The 25,304-nt window shown below is 34.4% G+C and overlaps 2 protein-coding genes across 2 annotated transcripts in view; both read left to right on the top strand.

Moving 5' to 3' along the window:
* The window catches only part of LOC145679497 (aminopeptidase N-like), a 50,077-nt gene extending 38,771 nt beyond the window's left edge, over positions 1–11,306 (top strand). The window contains exons 7-10 of the mRNA XM_081750076.1: positions 1,837–1,918; positions 5,874–6,057; positions 9,089–9,278; positions 11,008–11,306. Of these exons, the coding sequence (XP_081606202.1) occupies positions 1,837–1,918; positions 5,874–6,057; positions 9,089–9,278; positions 11,008–11,306 (755 nt within the window). The remainder of the gene's footprint in view (positions 1–1,836; positions 1,919–5,873; positions 6,058–9,088; positions 9,279–11,007) is intronic.
* Positions 11,307–11,312: 6 nt separating this feature from the next.
* LOC145678645 (aminopeptidase N-like) lies at positions 11,313–24,504 on the top strand. Its single transcript, XM_081749011.1, has 6 exons — positions 11,313–11,415; positions 14,457–14,653; positions 15,839–16,006; positions 20,192–20,341; positions 22,516–22,591; positions 24,288–24,504. Exons 2-6 carry the CDS (start codon positions 14,625–14,627, stop codon positions 24,426–24,428), a joined length of 564 nt encoding a protein of 187 aa, XP_081605137.1. The 5' UTR covers positions 11,313–11,415; positions 14,457–14,624; the 3' UTR covers positions 24,429–24,504.
* Positions 24,505–25,304: the final 800 nt, after the last annotated feature.

Below are 25,304 nucleotides of genomic sequence, written 5' to 3'. Positions count from 1 at the left end.
TTAAGTTTATTTTTTTTTATTTTTGAAAAACGATTTTTCGTTCTTTTCTGTCAAACAACACGAGGCACAGTTAAAAAAAAAAGGGACATACAGGTAAAAATCTTATTTTGTTTATATATTGTCAGTTTATCATGTATTTACATTTCCATTCATTTTACTTTTTCAATGATTTTCGGCTATATCCCATTTCGCTGACCGATTAAACTCATCTCGTCGATAGTTGCACCAAAGATCTCATACTTGTGAACTCCACCACTAAAATTGGTGAGCGGTAGAGTAGTCTAAAAGTCTTCACTATCTCTAATCATGTATATACTCTTTTTATTTTTGAGTGGAAGATTGATTCAGAGGTCAAAAAGTTTGCATAAAAGACTATTAATCTCAGGAACCTGTAAATTTCGGATGATACTTGAAGAAAACAATATTATTTTACCAAAAAATGCCCAACGTCGATCCAATATTATTTAAAATTTTCATTTCAAGAGTATAAGGGAATAGGGGGTGATGTATAAATTTAATCGTAAAGTGACTGTTATTTATATCACACCCACACCATGCTGGGTCATTGAGATGAATAGGGATACTCCCGACACCGTTTTACTCAAAGTTAAGTACCAATCATCCTGGTGGGGAGGTTTGAATGAAGACATGAAAAAATTAACCCCTATTAGTGAAGGCTTTCGAGATAGCTGAACTCATTGGTGGCACTCCGATGACATTTAACCCCAATTGATTTTTAAAGGGAAAAGGTATTGGGGTGGGAGACTCCTAATATGTTAAATTATTTGAAATTATAATGGTTTTGAAAACATTCCTTTGAGAACATTATTCTCCCCACCATTTTATCCAGACACTGCGTTAAAACTTGGCAAAAATAGTTACATAATACTATTCAAAAAGAAGGAAATAATTTAGGCTATCTGTGAGTTTATGCAAGTTTTGAATGTTAATTTTGAAAATATAAATTACATGGGAAGGAGTGAGTTTTCAAACATGTGAAATCTTTCAAGAAAAATACCACTGATTTTTAAACGAACGTTGTAAGAGAAACATCTGGCAGAACATCCCTACGAGACGAACCCATGAGCATCCAAAGAGAGTTCAAAATGACGTACCATAATTTTGTGGAGAACTTCGTACTGAAATACTGACTACTTAGGAAGCTGGAGGAGATATATGCATTCGCACACAGTAGATTACAAATATTTGGCACGATTTTGACCGAGAAGGTGCAATTTTAAGCCATATAGGCGAATCAAACTAATTTCAAAACGTTCTTCACCAGATACACGATTACATCAGTAGATAGTGTAAAACTACAACTTTATAATAGGAACTTGATAGGATCGAGCGACAAATAGATAATGTCTAAATTGTAAACCTTTGTGGAAAGCAATTCTTGTGTTCTGAAGCCAGATGTTCCAGGCTTCTCTAACCACTGGCACCAATTTTATACATATAAGTGTAATTGCTATTAGTTAGTAGTCTTTCTCGCTGAGTAGATCATTCGTAAACATTCAGGAATATTTATATTTATAACATGTTGATTTGTTTTGTAGTCTTGAAATGAAATCAACTAGAGAACATAACATTAGTTTGAGTTAAATGTATTTGGGAACGATATTAAACCGAAAATATATCTGTGTTCACTTAAATAGAATTTAGGTAAGTATCTCCAGTAAATTCTTTAGGTGAGAAACCAAATGTTCAGAGCATATGTCATAGTCTGGCATTTTACCATAATAATAAGAGGATTTAACTATTATTTTAACAATAAAGTTCTTACTACACTTTTATCTGGCTGTGGCGAACCTATATCGGTTATTCTTTTCGCAGGTGCTTCCATCATAAGAATGCTACAACATATATTGACAAGGGAAGTTTTTCGTCGAGGTCTTAACCGCTATCTAAATGAAAGGTATATTATATTTCTTGTTGAATAAACATTTAGACTTGTTTATTTTCTAGATAGCTATATAATTATATTATTTAGCGACATAGTCCTTAGTCAATACCTTCTTCCATCTGGCACCAACTTAGAATTGTTTCTGTTACCCACAAACCTATGTTTACCTGTTTTAATAATATAGTCATCTGCTATAACTTTTCTAGTACAGAATGTTTTTACAAAACGCAAAAAATCAGTCAGTCATTCTAAGCTAAATCACAAGTGTTGGATAATATGGCAACCTACATCATAAATTTCATTAAATACTACACTGTTCTAATAATCACAGGACAAGAACACAAGTTGTATTTTCTACTTCCATTGTCTGGTGTCACATGTATTGTTAGCTTTAGTTAATTGCTAAACTCAGTAAATTTCGTATATAAGTTATCTTTTAAAGAAATCAGGTCATGTATGTAAAATGTATATGGATGTGAGTATATACAGAGGTTATTCGGCCTACGTTTGGCAGATTTCTTTCCTTCCCCCTCCAAGTGTGTTTCCAAGTATGTGGGTTTCAGCTCGCTGACCAAAATGCCGCCCAAACTAAACCGGTTTTGGAAGGCTATCTGCGGCTCTTTATGATGCCCACTTAGTGTATCTATCATTAGAAAACAGTGCAAGAAGAATGGGTGTACATCAGTTTAAGTGGGATAAAGAATGTTATTAAAAGTACAAGGGCAACGAAGCTCCACCATTTGCATCACCAACGAAGTTGCCTAGGAAGCTAGAATTCACCAAGGCCACCTCCCCCATGCAGAGGAAACTGGTGTATGGCTAATTGTCTTGACGTGTCTTTGGGGACTGTGAGCCGGACGTTAAACCATCAACTCAAGCTGGAAAAAAGTTATGACATCTTCTCACAGCTGCCCACCAAAAGGAACGAAAAGGTAACGCCCAGAAGCTGTACGAACGGCATCTGCCAAAACAAAGGTAATTGAACGTCGTAACGCTCGATGAAGCATGAATTTGCTTTACCGACTGTGGCAAACCGAGAGCCGTCATGTACTTGAGAGAAAGGCGGCAAGAACTTCCGAAGGTTGGTCCGTGCCTGTAAAGAATCCTTCCCAAAAGGGTTCATGGTCGTTACTGGCTACTGGTACCGAGGTAAACTGAAGATTCGTAGGGTGGCGAAGAACTGCAAAATAAATTTGCAGTATTTTCAGGAACATCATGCGGCCGATCTAGGAGCATGAGATTCCAACAATGTACGGAAACGACGCCAATCTGGTGGGCATTCACATGGACAAAACCTCATCACATATCTCACGACCGTCTCTCGCATTCTACAGGGTGATGGAGGAGGAAAGTGGTATACAGGTGATATATTTCACTGAGGTACCTGTTAAATCTCCAGATGCAAGTCCTAAGGACTATTGTAGATTTGGATTGCTGAAGCGGGCTTTGGGAAAACGACGTTTGACAACTGTGGAAGGACTTTGGGCAGTTGTGCAAAGGGAATGGGGCAAGATTCTCCTCCCAGTTCTTCAGAGAAGCCTATTATAGTGGAAATTACGCTGTCCGTCTATTGTTAGGAACCAAGGGAAACACATCGAGCACTTACGGACCGGGTGCCATGGAATCATTTTAATTTTTAAATAAGTCGAAATTGGCCAAATGTAGACTGAACAACCTCTTTATAAGGTGAACATAGATACACACAAACATGTGTGTCTATGTATAGGTAATAAGATAATGAAACAAGGAATATTATTATATGTAACAGTACGTTTGAGCACTGTGACTATCTTGTCTTAGTTTTGCATTGGTTGATATATTATTAGGCAAGGAGTTTTGGTAGTTATTTCCTGTGGAGTGAGACTCTTGCAAGTGCGAAATGAAAGTCCCTGCTGTGATTTTCAAACATACGATATTGTGGGTGCCTTAATCATTGGAGTAAATTTATGTGAGACTAGTAGTGTGTCGAAAAACAAGTGTTGAAGCTCGTGATCACACATAGAACTTACGGAAAAATATACTCACATAGGAGTAACAGTAGGTGGCAACCACTTCTAGTTGAGACGGACCGGCGAGTTTTAGAAAAATTCGCTCTTTCATTGAAAGATTACAGAATAAAGGTGGCGTTAGCGGAAAAGCTACTACGAAAAAGGATATGACTAACGTGAGCTGCTAATGAAGGGAATTCAAAATTACAAAAAAACCTTCTAAATGAGGTGCTATAACGAATTCGAGAAATCTATTAGTATTTTACACTCCTATTTTTATAATGGCAATTCACTGAGATCTGTGTGAACTAAAAATTTTTTCAGTTTCTAATATCAAATCATTTGATAGCCTATTATAAGGCCGTAGTGTAGAAAAGTTGATGTCAATCCGATAGGTACTATCTGTCTTTGTTTCCAATAATAGACCAATTGATTGTATATTTCGTGCCTAAACAAACATATGCTCTGGGTTGTCGGTTTTCTTCATTTGAAATGATGTTGCCTTCTTCATACGTACCACAATTTCATTGTATGACACTTTCCTATTAGATTTGAAATGGCTAGAGACACGATTTTGTGCTAAAAAAGAATTCGTAATTTCGTTATATAAAATATGCGTAAAGCGGGATAAAATCGGTGAATAAAAATTCATTGTAAGAACACTATTTTACTTGGCAATTACAATTAGTTACTTTCTATTTCACTTTAATTTTCACTCATTAATCATGACATGAGTTCATGCATGACTATACAAAACAATATTTAAGTTTTTAAAAAATAACACTAAGCATCCTCATTGAATAAAAGTATCATTTAAAGAAAACACACACACAAAGAACATTAATAGAAGAAAATAACTTTATTGTTCACAGTTTACTTTAACAAATAACAGGTAAGCATTGTTTCATTGTTCTCTGGTGATAAATTTGTTCTTTATTGCGAACAATCTGGTCTAACATTACAAAATTTACACATAACTATTTTTTGAAGTACATCAAAAACGTAGTAACCATCATCTTTAAACGATTGTGTTCTATCAAAACATGTGATTTTCGGCATTATACCGGTTGCTTTGCCGTTCAGAAGTACACGAGGCAAATCTGGGACTACAATCGTTACTGCCAAGAAACAGACAAACTTAGAGCGGGCTGGCACTAGACATCCGGCAGTTCCATATTTTATTGTGGGAGACAAATGACAACCTAGTAGCGTTTACTCACGGTCAAGTATGCAGAAGGGAGAAATATTGGTAATGAATAAATCGTAAAAGCGTCGAAAAATTGTCATTTTTGCGTCAATTTACTGGAATATTGGAGGATTCAACGGGAAACTTGTTGCAAATTTCGCTAATTCGACAAAATTTCACGTTTAATCGCGAGCGTTATATGGCTTAACAAATAATGAAAAAGTATATATTTTAAGTACACAATATTTTTATACAAAACTGATACATATCGTGTTTTCCAGTATCATCAAAACATCGTGTCTCTAGGAATGACAAATAACTGTCAGTGTTTCTGTGAACATTTTAGTACAGCACATGCATCCTAACATACAAGTGTCCTTTCCGAAAAACGATACTATTTTCGAAAATGACAGTACGCCAATTCATTAAGTTAGATGTGTTTAAGCGTAGCTTGAAAAATTTCAGGATGATCATTAACATCAGTACTTCACCCAATTTGTTTTCCATGTGCCCACATTCATCTCCAGTTACACGTAAAGAAACTAAAAGCAGTTTTATGCTCAAGCGTTATAGTAGTGTATGATTGAATTCCGGTTATATGAAGGCCCATAAATATACAGATTACTGGTATAGGCCATTAAAATTAGTACAATAAACATTGGGCCTCGGAGAACTTTGCATTTGAATCAATTTTACACGAATTCCGAGGTAACACTGCGCGAATATACCTTGCTCGACTCACTCTATTCCTAATTGAAAAATATACTTCCTTAACTTGATAATTTTACTGTAGAGCATATGGTTCTGGAACACGACCTGCACTGTATGCAGCTCTGAACGACGTAGCACATGAGAAAGGAACATTACCAGATGATCTGAGTGTGGAAGAAATTTTTGAGCCTTGGACTCTGCAGGCGGGATATCCTCTGGTGACAGTAAAAAGAGACTATGAACATAGAAGCGCACATGTCAGTCAGGTAAGCAAGATTCTGAGACGAAGTAAGAGATTATGTCACACGAAATGCAATTATTTGAATAAAGTTTTCAAAAGTTTATGATACAAAGATTCCTTCTTAAGCCCTTCTAATACGATTAATGTCTCTTATTTAACTTCTAATGAACAAAGTGTTGTAGTATAAAATTGACACTGCACACAATATACTTAATGTTGTTCAGAATTAATTGCTCTTAAGTTTATTTATGGCATTGTTTGACAAAATCATAATTAGTAATACCCATAACCATGTTATTTAAATATTTGAAAATGTAGTTAATAAAATGGTATTACTAATGAATTATTTTAACACATTCATAATATAAATGAAATTAATTATCCGAACAATTTTACAACATTAAGATTCCAAATTAATTTTTTAAGCTTTGAAATAAGATTCAGCTATAGATCTCAAATATGAAATAGGTCTAAAATGGGCAAAGTTTAACCTGATTCTCGTGTGCATTTAAATCACCATATATGTAACATGGCTGGTAGACCTTATCAGTTGCCATTTTTCCTTGAGAGCCATTTTACCATTTGTCATATATATATATATATATATATATATATATATATATATATATATATAGGGTGTCCATGAAGTCCGTTGTCACCCCGTGTATCTGTGAAACTACTGCGAATATGAGAAAATGCTAAAACATGTCCATCAATATAATAGGGGGTTGCAATTGTGTGTTGTAAAAGTTTCATCTCAAATTTCTCTCCCAAATAGAGGTACGGGGTAAATTTGAACATTTCAAATGGCAAAGGGGTCGAGTAATTTGAACAGGCTCGACAAAAGACCTTTTGCTTGTAAGTTCTAAATTTGCTAGGTTGCCGACATCTAAATTGACGGTGAAATCAAATTTCGGAGTGAAGACCTTAGATGACTTTTAGATAGCTATGGTTTGTGAATGTGGTCCCTCTACTACTTTATGATTTGTAGGCAGGGTGTAGGTATTGTAAATACGTTTGTGAAACGAGAAAATGATGAGTGTTTGGGTCGAGACATTGTTTTTGTGCATGTTACCCCTAGTATGTAAAACATATATCGATTTTGCTCTTATACTGTATTACCATTAGAGTAAAGATTTACGGAATGGTTATGTCAGAGGTGGGAATAAAGAGTTGCGATAATATCGACATCAGAAAAAGGGATCAGTACTACCGCAGCGTAGAGAAGTTTACACCGGTACCCCTATTTGGGGGGTCTGAGCTGGAACTTTTATAGCACGCAATTGCAACCCCTTAAAATAATGAAAGACATTTCTTTGCTTTTTCTCATATTCGCAGTTGTTTTGCGGATACACGGAGTGACAACAGACTTTATGGACACGAAATGTGAACCCCCGTCATTTTGTACGGGGTCAACATAGCGACTAGAAATATCGGCAATCATATTTCACACCTTTCCAACGACATATTACTCGACCTATTTGCCATTTGAAATTTTCAAGTTAACTCATACTGAAAAAGAAAACAATCCTTTCTCCGGACAGCGGTATATTGTACAAATATACTTAATCCTCTTGCTTACTACATAAATCAGTAATGAAGTACTCTATTCGTATGCTACATAGGCGCTGCCCTTACATATTATATCATTTCGTTAGAGGATATCTGATATCTAACAGTTTTCCTTATATTACACACACACACACACACACACACACACATATATATATATATATATATATATATATATATATATATATATTACCTTCGTCAGCTATATGTTATATACATCCATTTGTATGTGAGATCCTGACCGCCTATATTGTTTCATTCGGTAAATACGTACAAATGGAATACATACAGAAAGTATTATAGAACATGGGTTTTCAGCTATACGTTTGCTGTACGTTAAATCCAAAAACTAGGGGGATTTTCAAATGTATGAGACGATTTTATGTAGGCGGCATACATTTTTTCTCACTGGTCGTACCTCTATATGGAGGTGTCTGGGGATAAACCTTCTATAGCTCAAAATTCATGCCTCTCACAATAATGACGGACGTGTTTTTGCGTTTTGTCATATTCATTGTCGTTTCTAAGATACACGGGCTGGCAACGGACCTTATGGATACCCTGTATATATATATATATATATATATATATATATATATATATATATATATATATATATATTAACAATATTATTTTACTTCGTTCAATTTAAATAGTAGAGAGTCACTTCAATAATTTAAATCTTAAATAATTGAATGAGACTCATCTGTACCTTTTATACATGATCCCATTAAACATTCCTGGTACGTTTAATTCAGTTTAATAATTGCGGTAGACGTGATATAGACTCTGTAATATTGGTGAAATGCCTCAGTTGGTTTATCAAGAGTGAAAGTGTATAGCAGAAGTTTTCGTGTAATTCTGGTATTAATCATGATAAATCTAATAAATTCAGCGTTGGAAGAAATTTTATTCAATAAATACAACCTTAAAATGTAAATTGTATGCATTTGGTTAAAATGACATATATTTAACATTAATTAGCAGGTTACTTATATCTTGAGCTGTACGCTACGCAAAGAGTAACTATATAAAAGTAGCCCTAGTAGTAAGAGTTGAAATACATTAATTCTATCACTCTACCTCAGAACTTCTGAATATTTTACAAAATATTATTGTAGCAAATTGAAATCAGAAACTAGTATTTTACAAAACGTAAGCACATAAATAATGCTACTTCCTGTGCTATATAATGGAAAGATTAATATAGAAACACATATTCATATCTAAAAATAATTAAGATGCTTTAAATATCCTATATAAAGAAACTAATGAAATAAGATTTCAGAGATAAACTAATAATAGTAATTTTAAATAGAAACACATTTCTTCCATGAGCAATTTTAAAAGCGTATCTTAGCTGAAATTTTGAAATTGGTTGGCTATTTATCAATGTATGCAATCTTGATCTGTTTAAGTTATGTAAGTGTTAAGTTGATGTGCACGAATATCCTGATGACGTACTTTGTTACACATTTACGTAGCAAAGATTTCTCACTGATGGTTCTACGGATAATGAATCTCTTTGGTGGATCCCTGTGACTTTTACAACGCAAGAAGAGTTGGATTTTAATGACACTTCTCCATTTGACTTCCTAAGAAAAGAGAAGTCAATCTTAATAGATAGCCTTCCTGGTGACGATCAATTTGTAATCTTTAATATTCAGCAAACAGGTTAGTTGAGATAAGGTTATTTATTTACTAGCAGAGATACAGATTTCAGTATAGACAAATACTATAATAAAATATTTGAAAGATGTATAAAACTGGTGTTTTCTGAATACTTTCCACTTCATTGTAGTTCGATAAACTCGTTTCGGTTTCTCGATATATCAAGTTTTCTCTTCGTATTCTAGTAGTAGTGTAATAGCGTAAACTATTTCTGTATGATCAATAAGATTAGCACATGTAGTTCCAGCACGACCAAATAATTTGTGTTTGCACTTGTCTGGAGGTTCACGAAACAGATATCCTGAATAAAGTCATTTGTTGCCTATAAATAGACGTTATGGACTTATGTTGGGTATGTTACGTTCTATAGATACGTGAAAATATCATGTAGTAATTTCTGTGGGAACTCTCAAATATCAAGGATCAACATTAACGGACCAATATCATATTCATGAGGAAATTGAATGTCGATTAAAAGCAGGGAGTTCGTGTTATTATTCTTTTCAAACTATTTTGTATTCGCGAATTCTGTTGAAAGATTTTAACCTTTAGATATATAAAACGATTAATAGAACTATTTACTGTATGGTTACGAAACGTTACACTTCCCTTGACGAAAGAAAGCAGACTGAACGTTTATGAAAATAAAATTCTGAAAGGAATATTCGGATGTAAGAATGATAAGAATAGGTAATGGCCCAAAGTTCGTAAGGAAGAATTGCATAATTTAAACTGTTTACAATCATTGTTAGAGACGTTAAATTTAACAGGGTGGCCGGGCTCATTATTTTGCCAGTAGGAAATGGAAGAAAGTTGCAACTATTAAAAAAAATTAAACTGGAAACTCAATCACACAAAGACCATTAAGAAGACTTAAAACGAATAAGAGGACCTCATTTAGATGGATCTCGTAGAAACAGTAACACAAAATAGGAACTTGATTCAGAGATAAGAATACTTTGTTGAAACGGAATCCATTTTCCTGAGCACGAAAGTAATTGCAGAGCTTTCATGAATGAGGCATTGAACTTTCGGGTTGCATTGGCCACAGAGTTAGTCAGTTTCTTATGTAACTATCTCGTAGTGTTATGAACAAAGTTTAAAATTGGTCTACACTTTATTAGAAGAAAACGAATGGAATCAATCTTCTGTATTATTCAATGTTATAAGAAAAATATCAATACTATTATTGAAAACTAATTCACTGTATACAATATAGAAACAAATAGTGAGTGAGTGAGAGAGAGAAAGAGCGAGAGAAAAGGGAGAGAGAGAGGTAACTAACATCGACTTTTACCACTATGATTTGCCTTTCCATTTCAGATTTAACACTAAAACTATTTTGCTCCATTTCTATCATTTTATACTATAACACTAGTCAGCATTGTTAAAAAGTAACCTTAAATTAACTTCCAGGACCTTTTCATATATTTCATTACTAAAATATTTCTAATCCTTTAAACTATCGTGTTGGCATATTTTTATCATTTACGAACTTAAAGTAACTTTGATATAGGTACATTACAATTCAAAAGAATATTCGAATTTTTTCTAATAGATGTCTTAGAAAAATAGTTTTATAAGCTAAGCTGTAAGTAACATTGCATCTAATATCTACTTAAATATGTTTGCCATTTTTACCCAATGTTCCATTTAGTAATACCTTTTCTCAACTAGGTACTAATTGTTCTAAAAATTTAAAAATTTACATTGAAACAAATCTTTGTGATAGGTTACTACAGAGTGAATTATGATGACAGAAATTGGCAGCTGATTGCTAATTATTTGGACTCTGAAGATGGACTCAACATCAGTCCCTTCAACAGAGCTCAGCTGCACGATGATTCCTATGATTTATATGATGCTGGTCTTTTAAACATAACTGTGCCCTTGGACCTTACAAGATACTTGAATAAAGAACTTGAATATGTTCCCTGGTATGTGGCCTCAAACAACATATTTCAATTGCTGAATCTATATCTGAGACACCAAGATGTTTATGACACTTACAGGGTAAGATTTGATACTTGAATACTTGAATAAAGAACTTGAATATGTTCCCTGGTATGTGGCCTCAAACAACATATTTCAATTGCTGAATCTATATCTGAGACACCAAGATGTTTATGACACTTACAGGGTAAGATTTGATTAAATATAGTAAGAGATAAGAAACAACAGAGCTACTTCGTGGCTAAGCGGTTAGCGTATGAGTGTTTGGCGCGGGAGACCCGGGTTTGATTTCCGGCCGAGCTCAAGTGGTTCGGTATCCACGTTAAATAGTAGGTCCCGTCTCATAGAACATCGCTGCTGAAAGGGAGGTTGAACTCCAAATCAACTCAACTTAGAAACAACAAGTCCAAACCATAACCATAATGAATCTTTAGATTATTAAATTTAACGCGATGTCGTTTTAACTTTCAATGGGAGATTGTGTTCTGTCTTTGTAGGACCGAGAAGTCTTATATCCTTGTTAAGTAGATTATTTATTAAGAAGACGATTTATATGTTAAAATTGGCATGGCTTATGACAAGAAAATCAATTGTGTCCAAAATTTCCGACTTCCCATTACAGCGATTGTCAACAATAGCTATATAAAATACATCGCATCAACGTTTTTGATCCACCGTTGTATTATGCATGTCGCTATTATGACGTTATTCTATGACAGATATCATATATGGAAAAATTAATGGACCAGCTACGGCCAACAAACTTAAATAAATTGTATTACTACGTATTATATTAAGCTTCAGGAACTCTCTTTTGATAGCATTTACTACAATATCCCTTCTAAGCTTTTGCGGTATGCTCTTGGCATTTGTTAGATTGATGTCAGGCATTGCGTTATCTATTTCTTTCTTTATAAATCAACATGAAGCAAACAAATACAGAAGGTCAATCCGCGTATAAGTGTCCAATTTTACACCTGTACCCCTGACCACAGAAGCGGCCGAACCAAGTGGCTAAACGCCTGTGCTATACCTGGAGGTCCATTCTATCGTCTGCCAAGCGAAACTGTGTATCGTGTGCATCATGGCTCCAAAGGTGAACCGTTTTTGGATGGGCTACGTAATTGGAATTTCCACGCTAAATATTCGGTTTCTAAAATTCAAAAGCAGTGCAAAGAAAATGGTTGGCATTGGGTTCGACGACTATCAAGAACATAATCAAGCAGTATAAAAAAGAAGACATACCAGGTAAGCATTCACCCACTAAGGGGTCGAGGAAGCGAGCATGTACCTCAGTGACTCCACAAGTAGCTCAGAAGTTGCGGCGAATGGCCTTACAAGAAACCCCCCCTCCGGAACGTGTGATGGCAGCTCGAGTCCACATACCACAGTCAACTGTTAACCACGCCCTGAGTAGGAAATTAAACCTCCGGAGGGTCTACCTAAGGGCGGCCCATCGCCGTGAGAGAAAGGCCAACAGCAGGCGCCTCTATGAACGTCATCTATCTGGGGAAAAGTGAAAGTTTGTGGTCACACTAGATGAAGCATGGGTGTATCTATCAGATTGTGGCAAAATTCGCTCGATAACTTACACTTCGCGAGATGCAAAAAGCTGTCCTGCGTTCATCCGTCATTGCAAAGCAACTTTCTCGAAAGGATTTATGGTTGTCGCCGGTTACTCTTATCAGGGCAAGTTCACAATTCGTCAGGTCCCTAAAAACTGTAAAATCAACTCTGCATTCTTTCAGCAACATATACTGACCCCAATTTATACAGAAGATCTGCCTCGTTTGAATGGGCATGCCATAAAGCAAGTGTTTGTTCATATGGATAAGGCCTCCTCACATACATCTCGTTCTACCCAGAACTTTCTGAAGCAGATGGAGACAGACACCGGCATTCGTGCTATTCCATTTCATGATATACCAGTGAAATCACCAGATGCCAGCCCCATGGATTTCTGCGGGTTTGGTCTATGAAAAGGGCACTTTCTTCTCGTCGTGTCACTACTTTCGGGGGTCTGTGGAAAGCCTGCCGGGAGTAATGGGAGAAGATTCCACTTCCTGTACTTCGTCGTCGATGGCGGTCTCATGGATTTTCATAAGGTTAGTGCTATTTCAAAATTGGACACATATACGCGGATCGACCTTCCGTGTTTATAGTAAATGAACCGTATCATAATTGTACTTCTGCTTAATCTTTAATATTTCATAGATTTGTAACTACAATAAATTACCTAAGTCTGCAAAATATTTCCTTTCGGTAAACCACAGTTTCATATTTTCAAAACGTGTTGCAAGTTTAGAGAAAATAAAGCAAGAAGTTTGTGCTTCCGAACAATATCATAAAGAAATGAAATGAAACCTTTAAATTTTACGTCCCACGATTATGCCGGTTAGGCTAAAGGAGACGGAGATGATGAAAGATGAATGAAATGGTGGAATGAGGAAAGTGGAAGGAAGCGGGAGAACCCCAGGAAAACCCACGAGCATGGTGTTTGTCCAGCACAAATAATATCATAAAGAAGTACACTAAGAAAATTAAATTTGAATATAACGTTTAAAGTACTTTATCTTATGTAAACAATATAACAGGAATGTATTACACTAGACACTCAAATGGAATGTATTATACTAGAGAGACATGCAAATATCCTGGCTATTTATGATTACACACATCCGCACACTGTGGAGTATTAGATAACTCATTTAAGGTAACATATGTGTAAAGAATCAATAATTTACGCCGTTATTCAAAGACACTCTACCTCTTTATTCAGGTATTTTTATTTTCAGTCTTTCATGTGTGTGTTTCATTGTGGGTGTAATTTTTGTTTATTTCATTATTTATTATAATTTGGAAAAAAATAATATTTATATGTGTTGTATTATACACTATAATTTTACACATGCACCAATGGATATGTGTCATTTTTAATTAAAGTTCTATAAATAACTGAAGTATTATATTCTGATCATTGTATGATTATGTAGGAAACAATGCATTTTTAGTCTTAACTTCGCCATGCAAATTAAGATGAAATAAATAAATATATTTGAACAATACAGAAAAGTTATCAGCCACTTCAACTATTCCTTGATTACCTAAGAAAAGGGACTAAACTTATTCTTAGACTGATTGCTGAAAGATATTTATGATATTAATATTCTATTCTAAACTATGTAATAAGTAATTTTCAGTTTTAAATTATTTGTCGTTTTATTTCAGACCTACCTGCTTGGACTTCTTGAGGGTATCTACGAATATATAGGTTTCGATGAACAACCAAGTGAGTCCAAAGATAAAACACTCTCAAGGTATCTTTTGCTTCCACTTATTAATGATCTTGGTAATAGAGATTCTTCGCAGCGTTCTCTGAAGGCACTTCAACAGTGGATGGCATCAGGAAATCCAGACAAAAGTCCGTAAGTATATTTGTAATTTTAAACACATATTCTAATCACTCCTATATATCAAATCTATTGTCCTTTCGTTTTCTGCGTAAAATTACTGCTTGGATTTGCAGATGTATGCACCAACAACCATCACGTAGTACTAATAGACCAAATTCTGATACGCGAACCTACTGATAGACTAAATACAGCATCCAAACTGTTGTCAACACTTTCAAGTACGAGTGAAGTATAGCAAATGAATAGGGTCGTGTAAAAATATTATGTGCAAGAGATGAAAACAATTCAAAGTTCTTAATTACATTAATTTTTAAAATAATCAATCGTTCTGAGATTATTCCCAAGCTGTTAGTAGAAACGAGATATATTTCAAAAGAAACATGCGGAAACCCTTTATGTGATGTTCTTTGTCACAGCCGAGTTGCCAGAAAGAAGCTTTGAATTAGGAAGAGGAATAAGAAAATGAGCTATCAATGTTCTGAAGATTAGAATGAATATACTAGTGTGGGAATTTATGAAACAGAGCAATTCTAAGTAATCTTCTGATGTTGACATCAATGTAATATTCAGTTTAAGAAAGAAATTACTAGGCTAACAACGAAACCTGCTGATAATAACATTGAAGCATCGAATGCATTTATTTATCATAGCATGGTTTTGCGAGAGCACATCTCCGGTGCAAGGTATCAGCCTACATAGATTCCAGCCCATATAAGTTTATAACAGATATCATCCTCTCCGTGTGCTTCCATTTCTTCTAATATATTCATTCTACTAACTATTTTATGTTCATTCACTTTCTAGTCATCCATTTCGGCTAGCATAAGGAGCATACCTCTGACATATAAACAAAATATTTCATTTCATTTCCAGAACATTCTTCCTTCAATTGTCTTTTTTCTGAAGTATACAATATATTTTGTGTATATTAACTAGAACTTTCAACTGTTCTCATACCCAAAACTTATGTACGATGGAAATATCTTATAGGTAGTTATACAGATAAATAAATCAAAATCCAAACCCCACAAACGCATGTTTTACTTCAAGTACGTCCATTGCTTCTCCATTGAAGGATTTTTAAAAAAATTAGATTAACCTTTCATGTTTGTGTGTTTGAGCCCAAAATTGTTTGTATTATTCATTTTGGAATTAGCAAATATTATATACTTATCTTGTGTTTTCTGTTTGTTGCAGAATTTCTCCAAATTATAGAAGATCTATTTATAAAACAGCAGTAAGAGAAGGAGGAATTGCTGAATGGAATTTCGCGTATCAGCAATACTTAAACGACCAGCAACTGATAGATAGTCCATATTGGGTTGATGCGTTGGGTTCTTCACGAAATGGAACTCTTTTGAACTAGTTAGTATACATTAGAGAATAAAACATGTACAGTAAATACATTAAAATTATCTTCTCTGCATTAACCGCATTTGAAGATATAGCCAACATGATTAGAATCTCGTAAGTTTCTAATTTCTGTTGAATATTTCGTGTGAATCAAGCAAGCCAGTTCACATTTCACTACTCTACGTTGCTTATTATCTGAACTAGCTCGTTATGCCCCTTCTTTGCACGGATCAGATAAAATGTCAATGTAAACCAACTGAACAATGAAAGAATTAAGAATCATTTCTCAAATTGGATCTATTTTGTGTGATATATCCAACAACGTAGACATGTTTTCATTGGGATGGCCGATGAGGGCTGAATTTGAACGTAAACGTTATCGGGAGTGTCACTATACATCTGAATGACCCCGATAAATATTGATTCGACACAAATATTGGTCATTTTCTACTACTTTTACATATCCCGGTAAACTCCCCATATGACCTCTTGATTCCAATTAAAAAAACGTCTCTGGTCCTAGCGGATGGGAGCTGTATTTGGAAGTCAACGCCTGTGGGAGTATCACCATTTATGTAAGCGACAGCGAAAACTATGCATTTGACACTGATATCGGTCATCCTGGATTATTTTTACCTGCCTCGGGGATCCCCTTTATTATGCCCCCGGTTCGTTAGCTGATGTGAGGTAAATGTGAAAGTAAATGCGATCTTGAGCTTCACCATTGATCTCAGCGACCCCGAAAACTATGATTTTGAAATTAATATAGGTTATTTTAGATTATTTATACATGTCTCAGAATCCAGTCTCCCCGCCGGTGACCCCGGCCCGCATACAGTGGTGGCTGAGATTGAAAAACATCGCTAATGGAAGTGTCACCATTGATCTCAGCGGTCACTAATAATAATAATAATTGACACTAATATCGACCATTTTCGATTATTTTTACGTCTCAGAATTCCCACCCCGGTGATCACCCGGGCCGCATCCAGTGGTAGCCGAATTTGAAAGTCATCGCTAATGGAAATGTCACCATTGATCTCAGCGACGGCGAGAACTATGGATTTGACACTAATATCGATCATTTTCGATTATTTTACATGTCTCGAAATCTTCCCCCGGTAACCCCAAACCCGCAGCGGAAAGAGATGAATTTGGAATGTAATGGAATTGGAGCATCACCATTGGTCTCAGTGACCGAGAAAACTATGAATATTTGTTATTTTCTACTACCTTTGCATGTCCCGGTAAACGCCCCTCCCCTGAGATCCCTGGTTCAAATTTTTTTAAAAAAAGCTTTGTTTTGCTCTGGGTCCTGGACCAAGGTACCTGCGACCAAATTTGATAACTCTCGGTCCGCTCGTCTGGTCCCCAGGTTGCACACAGAAAAACACAGAAACAAACTTTTTATTATATTTATATTATCTCGGTAGAAGATAGATTACTAGCACAGTACGAGCAAAGAATGGTTTCTGGTTTTAGACTCGAGTTGAGTCTATATCCTTGTTTATGACAAATTTCAAAACAGAAGATGTACAATGATTGGTAAACTTCAAAGGAAACATACTGTGTTTACTAAAAGTGAGATTTTCTTTAAAGAAAAGTAAGGTTAAGACATTTTCTAAAGTTAAAGATATGAAAAGTCTGCTCTTTCCTTTCATCAATCTTAAGCTCAAGAAGTCTCCGGAAGGTCACAGCTTGCTATCAGTAGATCGTATTCTGCTTTGATGTTACTTCAATACGCGGTCGTTTTAATCAATTGCTTATGCTTCGATGCTGTACATTTTCTGCAAGTATTGGACATTCTACGAAGTTTACTTTTCTTGTTACAGTTCTATTAACAAGCAGTGTATATGCCATGCTTTAAGTTCCTTTACATTGAGACGTACATATTATTATTATTATTATTAGCTATTGGCTTTTTCTCGCTTGGAGGGTGCATTACGAAATGTGCACAGTAAAATGTTAGTAGCCTATAACAAAACTTTGGTGACCTCCGAAATGTATTTGTTATTTAAATTTTATAATTCAGATAACGGGAAATAGCCAAATAGCTAAAAGTTCATAACGACCAATTATTTCCTTCTCTCTGGGACCGTTTCTTCTCCATGATTGTCCCATTCCAAGTTTCCAGCGCGTAATCGTTACTCCACTGTTCACTCTCACGTCAGCTCGCTACCATACTTGTGTGATGTGTTGGCTACAGATAACGCTGTTATATGTTTCCCAAATACACCACTCACACATTTTCAACGGCTGCAGGCCCCGTTTAATGGGAAGAGTGTCAATCAATATTAAACACCCTAAATACATACATCTGAATGAAATCCCTATAATTGGCTACAAATTAAAATAATCCAAACTCTAACAATTATCTGCATATCTACCAAGCAGGAAGCTATGAATGATGTCGCTAGCATTCCGAAGACTAATCGGACATTATTAATACTACATATCCATTATAAATATAAAATAAATACATTTTAGTTCACTTTTCTGGAATCTGAAACTAATAAATAAACAAAGTGAAGACGTTGTATCATACATAAGCAAATACACCTGTCCCAAAGTATTATTATTAGGATTCTGAACATAACATACAAACAATGTATCCGTGCTAAAGGGCAGTTATCATCTATAATTCAAGTGTCTGAGATTCATACTCTAAAGGTTGTTTGTGTCTGTTACAGCATAAAGATGGACATTTTAAATGTACCCGTGCAAAATACAACTTCTCAATCACCTAACACGATATAAAGACGCTCATGCTGAAATTGCCTATGCAATATACAAGAACAGAATCAAACAAGGTACAGCTTACCAGGTTCTGAAATTCAAAAGCACACATAAGTATGAAATACAGGCACTTGTATTTACTTGTTTATATCCTCGACCGTAATAGTAAAAAGCAAATCACGGTCAGTGTCTGCATCTGTATTGACACAACTCTATCATATACAGGTCGTGGCATTATACACAAACAATTGCCCAATATATATATACAATATATAATATTCAAATGTACATTGCGTGTTCGGTGTCTGCGTACAGGGAACTCATAGTGATGTAAGGAAAACACAACATATACATACATACAGTTGTCCTGTATACATTAATATAAGAGTGTGTCGTGCTAACTACTACCAAAGAGAACAGTTGCACTAATAGATGTCGCAATTGCACTATCAATTTTCAGCCTGGTACTAATACGTGTTACTATCCTGCAGAACATTTGCGACTATAACTGTTTTCATGCTTTAAATGCAACATAAATTTGTATTGTGTCAATTTACTTAACTCAATATAAGAGACGAGCTGTGATCATATTTGATTTTAACATTTTTTTCTGCAATAACATATTGTGACGACTTAATTCCAAATTAAACTCTATCGCTTTAACTTAATTATTTCAAAATGAATAATTATAACAATGAATATGAATATGCATCCAGTGAATTAATATAATAAAGCCCTAAAACGTATTTAGATTTGGGAGCTAATATTTGTATAACTACATGCTCTGTAGCATACTACAACATACATTAGATAATAGAATTTAATTCATTAACATTAATTAAAGATGCAATGTAAGCATTAAATATAAGAATAAACACTGTTCCTGCTTTTGTTCAATTTGAAACATTCCAATGCCCATTTACAAATATGTCTCTTAATTTAAGGTGCGACACAGTTGAAGCCTGTTCCTACACCCTCTGAAAGTTAAACTAAAACGGTGACTTGCTTGTAGTTTTCATGGTACCAGCAGTTTCCATCCTTGAACTTTTTGAGAGTTATAACTATACTATAATGATGTACATATTTAATGTTGCTAAATTGAATACACTTTAGTCTGTTTTCCGCAATCAATTACGGTCTCTCTACTATATCTCTTGTGTTGCACCCAACGACTTGCTATTACTAAAGTGTGTTGCACCCAATCACTGGAGGTGATGACAACGTTGTGTATTGTTAATGGTTTTAACACTTATTAAAACTTAATAGTTCAATACTTTATTACGTCTTATTGTATTTTCGAAAATACGTCAAATGTAACACTTTGAACATATTTCTTTATATAACGTGATAATTGTGCATTACACAACAAGTAATAGATTTGACAATCTTGAAGAAATACTTAAGGCATAACAATCTTCGAAGAATAGCATATGTTTAAAGAATTTAATTTATTCTGTCTAGCATTTTACAGCAATCTATTGTTGATCCATCGAATGGAGGAGTGACTAGTGTATATTTCCCTACATTGTTTTATGCAATTGCTGGCAACGAAAATGTTCCTGGATTAGCATTTAATTTCATAAGTGAGAATTTTGATGCAGCTGTTGAATCGTAAGTAGCTGACATTAACCTTTGTATGATTATAGTACCTTATAAGTATTAGTAATGTAAGTAATAGGAACTTAAATGTAATTATTTACTCACTTCTTATATTACTGTGGTAGTGAACTATTTAGGGCCTGATCTTATGACCGTGTTATTGAGGTGGTGATTGGCACTGCAGAATAGTACTGATTGGCATTTTGATGAAGAACTAAAGAACATTAAAAACACAGAAATACCAGAGTGTAACTAGAAATTTGTTCTAGGATTGAGGCTACCAGACACTCCAGTTTAGACTGAACAGTCTCAGCTTTACATCATGTGTCCCAATAAAATTATTGGAAACTCCAAATGCGCCACCCCACAAGTATAAGTTAACATCATTTGAAGATATTTAAAAGTGTATGTTTTACTAGTCGTCGCTACTAAACTAATAATAATATTAATCCATTCTATCTCTCTCTCTCTATCTATCTATCTATATATATATATATCTTTCTATCTCTCTATCTCTCTCTCAGTATTCTATTATTAAGATTATAAATTATGACTATAGTAAAATTTTTCATAATGTTTTCTGACTTTACCCCTAAGTTTTTGTAAGGCATTTATACATTATTCGGCGTAAGCTCTAAACTGCGATAAACAAAGCCACGTGATACTAAATCTCGCTGATTTGCTGTTGTCCTACCGACGCTTGTACTCCTCCGCAAAATAGTTTATGTGATTGCATTATTACTTTTACTATGAAGCTTCATATAAAACTGCTATATTATTATAAATGACAACAATATAATACGGATTATCTAATAATACTGCAATCGAGTGTGGCTAATGAAACAATAGAAATAAACACTAAGCATGCGCAGTAATTATGGCGCCAACTCAACTGTGGACGGGTGTTCTGCTTTTAAAGTCTGAAAGATGACTGGCATGAATCTCGGTTCCGCGAGTGTTGTGGTAAAACACCAACAAGGCAAACCTTTACTCACTAAGCAACAATTGTTTACGAGCGAAATTCAAATACTTTTTTTTAATCTTTCGAGTTTCTTTTCTTTCTTTTCTGCTGCTGCTGTAAGTATCTGGACAACACGAGACAGTATTGTCAAAATGCACGTGTATAATTTGCCCCTCCCCGTGGGGAGTGGGAGTGATACATCACTAGCCAATCGTATTTGTGACAAGCGGAAGGATACAAATATATTGTTTATCGGAGTTTAGAGCTTACGTTGAACAATGTATAGTTTTGAAGTCTCGAAACCTGGGAGTACTACCTCAAGTTGCCTCATTTCTTTTTGAGGGGAAACGCGCTTACTACAATCTAACCAAAAGTTTTATTTCAGTATACCAAATCATTAGTAATTCACCATATATACATAAATAATGTTACACACGTACTTCAACGTGCAATAGTATGTTTTAATCTTAGGATCAGAATTAAGTGATTTACAAACACTAAATATATCCACAGACCTAAATACATTGAGTAGTAGACCGAGCGCTGAACTCTCACTTCAAGAACGTTATATGAAATCTTTAAATTTTTTGAATTTGTATGAAATTTGTCTCACGCTTATGCTGGCTACATTAAAGGAGACGGTGATGATGCGAAATAAATGAAATGGTGGAATAAAGAAAGTAGTAGGAAACTGCAGAACTCCGAGAAAATCCACGCACACTGTTTACCCACCACAAAGTTCACTTGACGCGAGCTGGTATCGAACCAAGAATCTCATGCACCTGAAATGAACGCTCTACCACTGAACTACCCATTTAAGAAAGTTAAGTTTTGTAGGTAATTGAAGAGTACAGACATCTGAAAGAATAGTTTTGTTAAAATCCACATAATAATAATGTTTCAATTTTAAGCCATTTGCTGTCTTCTTCAGCCTAATGTCACAACCAATGGACGTTATACTAAAGTTTATTTTTTATTTACACTTATACTGAGCTGTGACAATGCAATTTTCAACTGTCTTTTAAAGCAATCTGAATAGTTGACTTGTATTTCAACTATCATTAGGGAAATTTGTACAGTACATCAAATCATTTTTTAAAGTTGTGTATCGATGATCCATTTCACTATGTAGGTGATTGGATTTAAATAGAATAGTCCCACTATCACTTAACAAAAAATTGTTGTAATACCATTTCTATAATTCTTTCAAATGTTAATATTTCAGACTTGGATCTGTTCAGGTACAAAATGCAGTTTTAGCTATACTAGCCTACACGAACACTCAAGAGGAATTTCAACTGGTAAGTAATAATTTCACTCTTCCTTTTAGTTTGGTAGATACATAATTACAAAAAAATCTTAAATACAATCGCGTTAACTAGGTAAAGTAGAAATTTCAGTATTCATAATTGAGGGCATTACATTAGGAATTAAACATAGAAACAGACATAATTCTTAGAAAATTGTGTCAATATTTCGCTCCATTATGAATAATTTCATTGGTTGGTTTATTTAGAGTTTGAAATTATTTACATCATGGCTATATGAAACGTTGACCTACATATCTCTCACGATAACCACATAGGCACGAGGAAAATCTGTTGTAGATTTACACAATATATAGCATGAGATGTATTAGAAGCAACATGTTCTTTTTCAAGAAAGTCACTGACTGTTAAGAAAATCGCAGAGCGTATAACCTTTTAGATAATATTAAATATTACATTATAATATTGTTATATATATGAATTTTATAATCGATATCTTTAACACATCTCGAAGAGAAATTGCACTTTCTATAAGTTACATAGCTAAAATTTGAACTGATATAACTTTCCAAGAACAAACATACACACGATGTTAAGCAGTTTACTTTAAATATGTATGATTTAATAGCAAATTCCAGTTGGAATAATGGATAATTCTGAGATATGTAGTATTGATTGCAAGACTTGTCTATAGTAGGTTTAAGTTCTGCTAAAGGCATAAGAGTTTTCTTTTCTCCTTTCATCATTAAGGTTACTACCATGAAATAAAATAAAATAAATAATAAATCGTATTTCAATATTTATAACCTTGACATGAAAAAATGGATTACAAAGACAGTCATATCTAAAACCTATTTCATAAAATGTTGCTCATATTCAGTAAAACTTTTAAACAAACTACGTATGTTATTCACATTTTGATGGAAACGGTTAATTTGGATCAATTTCAAGTTGCACAGTACAATTTCTTTCTGAAAAAAATTTGGAACTGTCTATATAATATACATTTTTGTGGCTGGCGGAGTAACGTGGTCGGACGGTCTGAGGCGTCCGGCGGATAATCATAATGGTAAACCAATTTTGGATCCAAGTCTCATTAAAATGTATCAGAGTTACTAACTGTTCTTCATATATCTACATCTAGTCGCTTTCATGCCAATTAGGTAAGAGTAAAAACCCTTAACTACGAAACCCAGAAGCAAAGAAAAATGAGTTTTGATTGTTGATTGGTATATATGTTGCTCTGGGTTTTATTCTTTGTCGGGCTACTCGGCTCAGATATAAACCTGGTTATGGGTTCGCATAGGACATTAAATATTCAGCGAAGATAGTTTACCTGGGATTTGAGATACTTGGTTGGCAAAGAACAAAACCAAAATCGACATATATCTTATGGTTCCAGAATTAATGTTAATTAGCCGTAAAGCAGTACAAGAAATAATAGAAAACTGGGAGCAGTGACAGAAAATACTGTAGTGACAAATTCATCAACCAAGTGGCTACAGCTACCATTTAGTAGGGAAGGCAGCATGTTTCTCCATATTGCATTTTCCTTCTTTTCTTTACCGTAATAGCTTAATGTAGAAACATTTAATATTAAATTTCCGCAATAAGTAGCAGCCTAGGAAGTTTGAGTAGTACAATTTATGTAACAACCTTATTTTACATCTGACTGTAAAAATTAGTTCTGAAATTAACGAAAATGCTTAATAAATATTTTTTCTTTTAGGTGCAGGATTTCATAGGTCAACATCAGGAGGTTTTAGGAGTATTATTTGGATACTATCCAGAGGTTGAAAATAAGTTGCAATGGCTTGAAGAGAATTATGATAGTGTTGCTAATTGGCTTAGGAATGTAGTTGCTGATTAAATAAATCTTATATATTTAATTCATATGTTGGCAATTGAATTTGTAATGGAATGGCGAAATTATTAAATATTGACAATCCTAACTCAGTTTGTGTCATTTATGTAGAGTACAAAACGTAACTACACTATTGTGTCACTTTTCTCAAATATATGTGATTGAAAATATAATTAACGAGCTGTTTGAAGGAACTAGCTATTTGGAGAGACACAACGAATTGATAACATTGTTCCATTATCCCAAACGCAAATGCAATTGGGACAGTCAGAAATAATACGGCCAGAATATATAATATTTTATTCATAAACCTTTAATCTAATGTAAATATAAAATGCATTATTTTAAATAAAACTGAAATTACTGAGTAAGTTTATTCGCAAAAGTAAAAACAAACCAAAAAATAATCAAATTGTTCAGAAGGGTGACAAATTTCGTGAAACATGATTATGCTAATAATGGAAATATTGTGACACACTTTATGTATTACTTTGATTTTAGAAGTTTTTGATGACCGTTATTTTCATGCTAAGTTTAATTAATTATTCCACAGTTGTTGCTAAATTAGTATTGCTAGATACCTATCTAAAACATAGGACACTTTCTTCCTATAAAGTGGGTAAGCTTAAGTAATATACATGATCATATATGAACCGCTTACTGCAAAAACAAACATGTCCAATATTTACGCATTTCCTTTGTGTGACGATAGTGGTTTGTATTATGCAATGGATGGGTTAGCACCGAAATGACACTTATCCGATCAGTAACAATAGGTATCGCGACGTCTTAAATTTTCATGTTATGGTTGAAAGATGCTTTTCTTCAGTTTTTTCCCTATCGTGCAAACATTACGAAATGTGGACATGTTTGCTTTCTGTA

This window comes from Thermobia domestica, chromosome 2 (genome assembly GCF_964235325.1).
Source record: "Thermobia domestica chromosome 2, izTheDome1.hap1.1, whole genome shotgun sequence".
Lineage (NCBI taxonomy): Eukaryota > Metazoa > Arthropoda > Insecta > Zygentoma > Lepismatidae > Thermobia > Thermobia domestica.
This window is presented reverse-complemented; position numbering and strand designations above follow the sequence as displayed.

Excerpts from the sequence above, each read along its gene's own strand:
- LOC145678645 (XM_081749011.1), top strand. The coding sequence starts at position 14,625 with ATGGCATCAGGAAATCCAGACAAAAGTCC. Across the intron at positions 14,654-15,838 it reads GGAAATCCAGACAAAAGTCC|AATTTCTCCAAATTATAGAA; the intron begins GTAAGTATATTT and ends TGTTTGTTGCAG. Across the intron at positions 22,592-24,287 it reads CTCAAGAGGAATTTCAACTG|GTGCAGGATTTCATAGGTCA; the intron begins GTAAGTAATAAT and ends TTTTTCTTTTAG.